At 51.1% G+C, this 9,096-nt stretch overlaps 1 protein-coding gene across 1 annotated transcript; it reads left to right on the plus strand.

Annotated features, from left to right (window-relative positions):
* Nucleotides 1-361: 361 nt before the first annotated feature.
* On the plus strand, nucleotides 362-8,976 carry LOC114040404 (SH2 domain-containing protein 3C-like; the record flags this gene model as incomplete). Its single annotated transcript, XM_027858499.1, has 5 exons — nucleotides 362-393; nucleotides 1,066-1,105; nucleotides 5,569-5,697; nucleotides 6,909-7,357; nucleotides 8,852-8,976. Coding segments are annotated over 5 exons (775 nt in total), but the record flags the coding sequence as incomplete, so codon positions are not given.
* Nucleotides 8,977-9,096: the final 120 nt, after the last annotated feature.

Here is a 9,096-nt window from a genome sequence, read left to right on the forward strand (position 1 = left end):
AAGGGACTTGCTCATTATCTCAAGGCCAGTGAGTAATCAAGCTGAGCCTGGAAGCAGGTTTCCTTGCAGGATGCAGCCCAGCATTTGTGCTTCTGCCTGCCTCAGACTCATTCTACAGCCTCATGCCTCATGGGGCCTTGGCCCTCAGACTCAACAACTGTTTCTTGGCCCTGTCTGCCCTTCTGCCTTCTTGAACTCCCCAGGGCTTTGCCCTTGAGCCACCAGGCCCTAGGTGGGAGGAACCTAGGCAGGAAAAGCCAGAGGAAACACTTGTTCGATCCCAATGTCCCAGGCCCTCCCTGTTCCCAGAAGTGGAAGGATATCCGGACCTGAATGGCCGGAAACTGTAGGATGAACTGCCTCACCCGGGAAAAACAGGGTGGTGTTGGAGAGGTAAGGGAATGCTTCATTCTATCTCCCTGCCATATACCCTCCAGAGAGGATTTGGAACCATGCAGAGCGTTCCTCTGTCTACCTTAGATGGCTGTCTGTGGCTAAACTATAGGATGAAGAATTGGGGTCAAAAGTTGGGAAGCACTTCCTGCTGCTGCTCATGGTGGGGAGTGCTAACTTGAATCATTAAATGATGGAACAGAAAGGGAATGTAGCTATGAACCAGGCCATCTCCCTCAATTTATATGAGAGGAAAGGGGACTAGGTCCAGAAAAGGATGAAGACTTGCCCAAGGTCATAGCATGTGCATAGAATCATGAGATTTTAGAGTCATCACAAAGGTAGGACTAGCACCCAGGTGTCTTGACACCCAGCTTGGTGCCATTACACCCCTGTTTCAAGAGAGGTTACTGAGAAAGGTTCAGAATGTATCTGTTTAGTACCTTTTAGCCCAGATATAGTCCCGGCTATAGAGGGAGACATCTTAGCCCTTAGCATCCTTAGCCCCTCTCCTTGCCCACCAATCCTTCAATCAACAAGCGGTTATTAAGTGCCTACTATGTGCAAAGCAATATGCTTCAGAGGGGTCCTCCACCTGGGAGAGCTTGGTGGAGTCTGGGGGGATGCACATGGTGATGGTTGGGAGCACTCACTTTCTTCTGTTCTTTGCAGTGTCCAGAGTGGTCTGGAGTCAGGAGGGGACTATGTGAAGGTGAGTACTCCATTGTCTTTCTTTCCCTTTTTCCATCATCTGAAAGGGAGGAAGGGGCTAGTAGTAGGGCTGAGTTTGAGGAAGTTGTACAGGTCTTAGAGTAGTGGGTTACCCCTTTCCAGTGTGCTGCCTCAGAGAAGACTTGAAAACACATAGAACCACAGAACAATGGGAACATAGAACACCAGCCCTAGAGTCCAATCAGGCCTCTGACATTCCCTGTATGACCTTAAGCTCACTGGGCCTCAGTTTTCTGATATATAAAGTGGGGGTTGTTAGACAAGTTGATCTCTGAGTCCCTTCTGACTCTAGATTTATGACGCATTTATGAAATCTCAGAGCTGAGATTGGAACCCAGATCTCCTGACTTCCAGCCTTGTTAGCTCCTTTCACCACCTGCCAACTGTTTCTTATACTCAAGATGAATTGAAGGAGGAGAGATGACAGGATGATGAAGAGTCTGGATGACATATGAGCAATAATCTGGAAGAGGGAGATGGCTTTATCACATGGGAGAGAAAACAGAGGGCAGAAGAAAACCAAGGCAGAAGTTACAGGGAGGCAGATTTCAGCTCAGTAGAGGGAAGGACAATTTAGAGCTGTCCAGCAGTGGAAATGGGCCGCCTCACTGGGTAGTACTGAAGGTAATGGGATCATAGGTTTGAAGCTGGAAGTGACTTTAGATATCTTCTAGTCAAACCCCATCATTTTTACAGATGGGGAAAATGAGGTCTAAAGGAGGGCAAATGACTTGCCCAAGGTCACAGGGGCAGTGAAATGGCAGGATATGAATCCCAGACTCTTTGACTTAGTCCTTTGACAGCAGGGACTGGTTTTTTTTTTCTTGTTTGTTTGTTTGTTTGTATCCCTAGCACTTAGCACTGTGTCTAGAATATAGTAGGTGCTTAATAAATGTTTATTGACTGACTGACTCCAAATCCAACATTCTTTTCACTGTAACTTCTGTCAAACATCACTTGTCATTGAAGGGTTACTGCACTGAGAGGAAGCTCAAATGAAATTATTATTATTAACAATAATAAAAATAAAAATCACACTAAAAGGGAGGTTAACTAAGTGACCTCTACTTAGTTCTGGAATTCTAAAACTCTATGCTTCTAATATTCTAAAATTCTGTATAGAAGGCCTATTGTGAGTCCCTTTGTAAGGCAAAGAGTCCCTTAATTTATTCTTTTAATGCAAATAGGATTTTTTTTTTAAATTCATTACAGTTGATTGATTCTGAACTCACTCCTTCAATAAGATGTTCAGGGCCAGGAGTATGTTTATGTAGGGGAATCTTTAGCGCCTCCCCCCCCCCCCCCCAATAGAGCACGAAATACCCTTAGCCCGTTCTCCCTTCAAGACCCCACTATAAAGTTCTCTCAGGGGGTTCTCTCGTCAGCTCCCCCAGATCCCTCCCCACATGGTAATTCGTCCTAGGGACATGACCCTTTCTATCTCAGACCTTCCTACTGCAGAGCCTAGGAGACCCGGGATGGAGCTGGCCAGCACTCCGGGAAGGAGAAAAAGGAAAGGGGATGTAAGAGAGGAGAGGGAGGAGGGGGCGAGTCTGGAGGCAGGCTGAGGGAGGAACAATAGCCCCCTCCCCTCTCCCTGGCTGGCTAGGGGGGTGGGGTCTCCCCGCCCCCCCCCCCCCCCCCCCCCCCCCCCGCCCCCCCCCCAACCAGGGGACGGGGGAATTGAGGAAGAGGCACGGACCCAAGCTGAGCGGCTGCTGGTGGCCCCAGCCCTGGTCCCAGCCCAGCTCAGCCCCTCTCAGTGCGCCAGCCCCCTACCACCTTGCTAACCCCAAGTGAGTCCTTGGGCTCCTGCTGCCCCCGGGCCCCGAGCCCAGAGCGGCCAGCGATGACGGAGCGCTGCAGCCTGTGGAGTGCCCTGTCAGCGGCGGCATGCTGCTTCTACCGGGGCTCCTTCGTGCAGGTGAGGGGTCGAGGGCTGGTGGGAGGGAGGCAAGAGGATGCCCTTTGCCTCAGGGCTTCAAAGGGTCAGGTGGAGTAATATCCTGGACCAGGGGCCAGTTGTTTAGGAGCCGAGGCAGCTGAGCCGAGGACACCTCAGGGTTGTTTCTATAAGGGGACAGCGGCGGTAGGCAGGGGACCATGTCATTCTTATGTGTTGTGGGGCTTGTGGCTAATAGGGGACCCCTCTTGCCTATTGGCTTCATGTTTGGGGTCAGAAGAGACAAATGGGTGCTGCCCACTTGGTGTGTAAGGGGGTGGGTGGGTGGGTGAACCTACTGCGGGGCTGGCTGGTCTGCCGCAAGGTGAGGGAAAGGGGGGACCTGCCCCCACCCAGAAAGGAGAGGGTGCTGTTCTCTCACTGACCCCCATCACCAAGCTCAATGTCCTTGTCACTTGTGGGTGACAGGGGGAACACCCTCCATTCCTTCTGCCTCCCCCACCCCCTTCCCCTGTAGGTGGAGGATCTGGAGGGAGCAGCCGCATCTCCAATTCTGGTTTCAGGACATTGGTCTGTGCCTCCCCCGGTGCCAGCTCATTCTGCGGAGCTAGAGCTCTATGGGTCAGAGGGAGGCAATGGGGTCACTGTCTCCTGCCGAGTGGCCCTTGATGCCCCGAAGGAGTTCCCTTCTACCACAGCCCCTTCCCCTCTACAGCCAATCTGGAGCTCTGAGCCTCTTCAAACTTGGGGAAAGAGAGTACAGTGGGGAAGAAGGGGATTGTTCTCATTGTATCCAGGGGACTCTGATCTCTGGTTTCTGTTCTGTGGCCATGCTGGGGGCAGGAGGGTTGGTGAGGAAAAGCTTTGGGACTTGGGACTGGGCTGGTGCTTAAGTGCAAACCACTTACCTGCCCTTTGGAGAATTGCCTGGGGTAGGAGTAGGGGTTGGGTTTGGACTGTTGCCCCAGCAGGCACTGTCACATCTGAGGCAGGGATCTCAGAACCCGGCCTGGCTAGTGCAGGTATGGGACTAGATCCTGGCATTGAAAGAGTTAACCAAGAGCCAAGGAGCCAGGGGAGGGGGAGGACCTCAGTCTCCCTGGATGAGCATCAATCTTGGATGTGTTAGGCTTCCATAGGGTTGGGAAACTGAGGCACGGGAAGGGTTAAAAGAGAAATCAAGTGGGAAAAGGGGGCTAGACAGGAGGAGACTAGTCACACACCCCCAGTCATTGCTTTGCCATCTTCCCTTCACTTTACCATCTAGGCTCCAGCCTCTTTCAGGGAGACAGAGAGCTGATCATTTCTCCCTTTCCCTGTTTCCCCCTCTCTCTCACACACGCTCATCCCTGAGCCCTGCATGAATGACTGGCCCCCATCCAGCTGACAACAGCATCCCTGAGGCCTCAACCAATCACACACCAGCAAGCTGGGAAGCAGTGAGATCATCTCTGGCCAATGACAGGGCAGAGAGCGGATGCAGCACCGGGGACTCTCTTCTATCCATCCGCTCTCCAGCATCCCCTCCTCCCCTAGACTCTAGGGGCATAAACCCTCTGGGTTTAATGTAAGGACCCCTAATGACAAGGAGGTGATAGGGGCTCAGGTGTCCCCCTACCCTAAGCTTTAGGGGGATCTTTTCAGCTGTAGTTTGCATGGGCTGGATCTGTCTGTCTTCAAACTCTTCACTCAGAATGTCAGAGCTGGGACAAGCTAAGATTCAGAGTGGAGCCGTGACATAAGGTGATACAGCCCATCTGTAGAACAGACCCTGTCAAAAGCTCATTTGCACTGAAACACGTTGTCTCCCTTAGCTCTCTGGGTCTTGAATTTTGGAATGGAGTTGCTTAAAGCAATGACCAAGATAGAGGCTGGACAGGGGAAGATTTCAAGATACAAATTTCTCTTGCATCCTCCCCCCAAGCTAAGTCAAGGCAACTGCTTTTCTTCCTGTCCTGTCCTGATAAGGGAAATAGCAACCCCTCATCTCCCTCCCTCCTGGTGCTATTCTCCCAGGCCCTAGGTCTCTCCAGGATTCCGTCAGCCTCCAGCCCACTGGGAATGGAAAAGCCAAGAATAACTTGTCGAAGTTCACACCTGTGGCAGGAAAAGAGGGAGGAGGGAGGACCAGGGCATCAGGTGTCAAATTGTAATGACTGGAGAGAAAGAAAAGGCATAGAGATGTAGTGGGAAGAGGGTTGGCTTACAGTCAGGAGCTCTGGTTTTGGAAAATCCTGGCTCTCCCACTAACTCTCCATGTGACCTTGGGAAATCCCTTTCTTTCTCTGGGCCTCTGCTTTATCATCTGGTAAATGTGAATCCTCATTTCTGCCCCGCCTACAACCTAGGATGACCTTCTGGATGGGAAAGCTCTTTCCAGAGACAAGCGAGGGATTCTCCTTATTATTGGGGAAATCACCTTCCAGACACTGGGCCTCAGTGCCTCCAGGGATGGGGGAAGCCATTTGCAAAGGGATCAGATAGGAGGATGTGAGGAATTCCCAATCTGTGGCTAACACCCCCTGTCTTTCTTTTCCCAGTTCTCAAAGGAGAAGTACATATTGGATTCTTCTCCGGAAAAACTTCACAAAGAACTGGAGGAGGAGCTCAAACTGAGTAGCACTGACCTCCGAAGCCATGCCTGGTACCATGGCCGCATTCCCCGAGAGGTGAGTGGGGGCCCAAATGCCTGGGGCCTGGCTCTGGTTCTCAGTGAGCTGTGTCCAGATGAGCCTAGCTTCTGGTGATTTAAAAATGGTTCTCACATTTGCATCTGCCTGGATGCAGGGGAAGAGATGAAAGTTGGAGTGTGGTGATTGTCCAAGCTGTGTGGAAGGACAGGGTTAGTGTGGACTTTCCCACAGCCTGGGGTCATAGGTTCCTAGGACTTTAGACCTAGGGTTGGAAGGGATCTCAAATGCCATCCAACCTCTTCATTTTAAAGATGAGGGATTGAGGCCCAGAGAGCAAAAATGACCATGATTACACAGGTAGTGAGTGGCAGAGCTGGGAAATTTCATTCATGACTTGGGTATTATTGGCTTTCTAGATGGTGGCTAGAGGCAGGAAGAGCCTTAGTAATCCAGTATTTCCAAAGGCTTAAGAATCTCTGGATCCTCTTCCTGAGAGAGGAAGGAGCTAGGCTTTCTGTAACTGATGCTCCTACCTCCCAGCCTTCTGTTCCAGCCCCGGTCCCAGCCCACTGTATATATCACACTCACAAGATAGAGCTTGCTCACGGACTTGAAAAATACAATTCAATAGTATAATCTGTGTAGACTTCCTAGTGTGGGAAGAAAACCTCCATGGAGGCAGAGTGAGGTTTGTGTGAGCAAGAGTCAAACAGTTGCTTTATATAGAGTGCCCCCTCCAGGGAAGCGCTCAAACACTGCTTGGTGGTGGTGACAGTCATTGGTGGTGATGATGGTGATAACAATGTTGGCAATCATAGTGGTATAATAATGGGGTTGGACAGCGGCAATGGTGGTAACGCTGGTGATGGCGATGGTGATAACAATAGTGACAAGCATACTTATGGAGGTAATGATAAGAAGGCTGATGATGGAGAAGTGAAGGTGGTAAAGTGACTGATAGAAGTGATAATGAGGATGGTGGCAATGATAATGATTTAGTGATGCTGGTGATATAGGAACTGTAGTAGTGATGATGGTGGTGGCGGTGGTGACAATAATGTTGATTACGATGACATGAGTGTGGACGTGTCTGACTTTCTCGCTTCTCCTGCTCACCCAGATACTTGGCTCTGAGTGTAAACTTCCTCTGCCCCTTGTACCTTGGGTCTTGATATCGACATGACCCTGCCCTTCTCTCCTCTCTTCCCTTTTCCCAAGTTCCAGGTTCTGAATACGTTTCTCCACAGGTCTCAGAGAGCTTGGTTCAACGGAATGGTGACTTCCTCATCCGTGACTCACTAACTAGCCTTGGTGACTATGTCCTCACCTGTCGCTGGCACAACCAGCCCCTGCACTTCAAGGTCAACAAGGTTATGGTGAAGGCCAGTGAGAACTATACCCATATCCAATACCTCTTTGAACAAGAGAGCTTTGACCATGTACCTGCATTGGTCCGCTATTACGTAGGAAGCCGCAAGGCTGTGTCCGAGCAGAGTGGAGCCATTATTTACTGTCCCATCAACCGTACCTTCCCCCTGCGTTACCTGGAGGCCAGTTATGGGCTTGGTCACAGCAAATCTGGGGGCCCCGCCAGCCCCTCCAGCCAGAAGGGAGGCCACATGAAGAGGAGGAGTGTCACCATGACCGATGGGCTGACAGCAGACAAGATAACCAGGGGCGAGGGCTGCCCCACCAGGTAACGGGCCTGCAGCAAATCACTTCTCTTTCCTCTCAGTTTCTCCCTCTGTAAAATGTAGCAGTTGATGATATCTGAGGTCCCTTTCAGCCTTGGCATTCTATGTTCAGTGGCTCTATGCTACCCACCGGTGTGCCTACCTTGTTCTTTTGAGGGGAGGAAGAGAGGATCCTTGTCCGCCTAGACCTTACTGAGCTAAGATGAGATTCTCCTTGATTTCTCAATACCCTATATCACCTGGTGGTAGAGCTAGGAGAAGGAAGTAGGGTCTTCACCATGAGTGTGTGCACACTCCCATTTCCCCCAAGGAAGGGGATAACAGTGCCCAGGACACTGGGCACTGACATAACTTTCTTCTAGAAGGCTTTATTGTGGATAGGACCCAGGCACCTGGATCCTAGGACCCCCTTTTTCTTCCCCAATATGTTTTCTTGGTCTCTTCTCAAAGACCTTTCTATAGTTTATCATAGAACCCCAGAATCCTTACCCATTGGGACTTAGCCCATGACATGAATGAGAGAAAGCCACTCCTGGGTCATTTCCTCTCTGTGCCCCCTGGGCGAGGAGGTACCTACTTTCATCCTGGGCCTGAGAATGTTGGAAAGGGCCTGGTGCTGCTTGAGCCTGGATCAATCCTGGGTGGGCAGCAGCAGAAATGCTTGTGGCCTGGAATCAAAGGCTGAAACCTGTGCCAAGAACCACAATGCATGCAATGAAGCCAGGTGTTAGAGAGCATGGAGGCCCTGATGGGCTCCGGGAGCTCAGAGCTGGGACACCACCCTTTACCTTCCTCATCATCCCTGCCAGCTTCTCAGCCCTCTCTGTTCCAAAGGAATGGATTGAGGTCTGTCCACTCTGAAGCAGGTGGCATAGATGGTGCATTTGGTCTCTTCACTGTGTACCTCCCCTGGGAAGGGCTCTGGTTTTGTTCTCCAAAGAGAGCCAGACAGATATCCCAAACCCAGGGGTTAAAAACTCTATGTTATCTGGGCCAGTTTCAGAGAGAGAGAGGTTCTGTGGGTGAAGGGTTAAGTGAAAGGAAGAGAGGGAGGGATAATGGGATTATGTCAACTAGGTTTCACTCTGAGGAGTAGACACTGAGGCACATGATCAGGGAGAAACCTTGCAGCCTGATCCTAGAAAGGGGCTCTCTGCTGAGGAGGGGGAGAATCAGTTGCAGACATGCTTCTTGGTTTCACTGGTCTCTGAATGAACCATCCTCCTGACCTCAAACCTCCAATGTTCAGAATGATCAGTCCAGACTTCGTAGGATAGAGGAGGGGGATGTAGGGAAGGGAAGACATTCTAGGGTTAGGAAACCTGGACTGGAAGGCTGGGGAACAGAAAATGGAGGCAGGGTAGGGAAGGTCGGGCAGAGTAATGGAGGGGCCCAGGACAAGAGGACAACAAGTGGGGATAGCCAATAGTGGAGGGTACCCAGGTGAGACAGGTACTGAGCTGAGGGGATGTACTCTGCTCTTCTCTGGTCTGCAGTGTGTCTCTGCCTCCTCACCGTGATACCATCCGCAACTGTGCCCTCAGCATGGACCAGATCCCAGACCTGCACTCCCCCATGTCTCCCATCTCTGAGAGCCCTGGATCACCAGCCTATAGCACTGGTATGGCCCTGCAGGAAGGGAAGAGGGAAGGGAGGGCTGGCTACCAATAGCCTCTCTGGGCCTCCAACTGCGAATTGTTATCTGTGTGTGTGTGTGTGTGTGTGTGTGTGTGTGTGTGTG

The sequence above is a fragment of the Vombatus ursinus genome, unplaced genomic scaffold, assembly GCF_900497805.2.
Source record: "Vombatus ursinus unplaced genomic scaffold, bare-nosed wombat genome assembly UNPS02013076.1, whole genome shotgun sequence".
NCBI lineage: Eukaryota > Metazoa > Chordata > Mammalia > Diprotodontia > Vombatidae > Vombatus > Vombatus ursinus.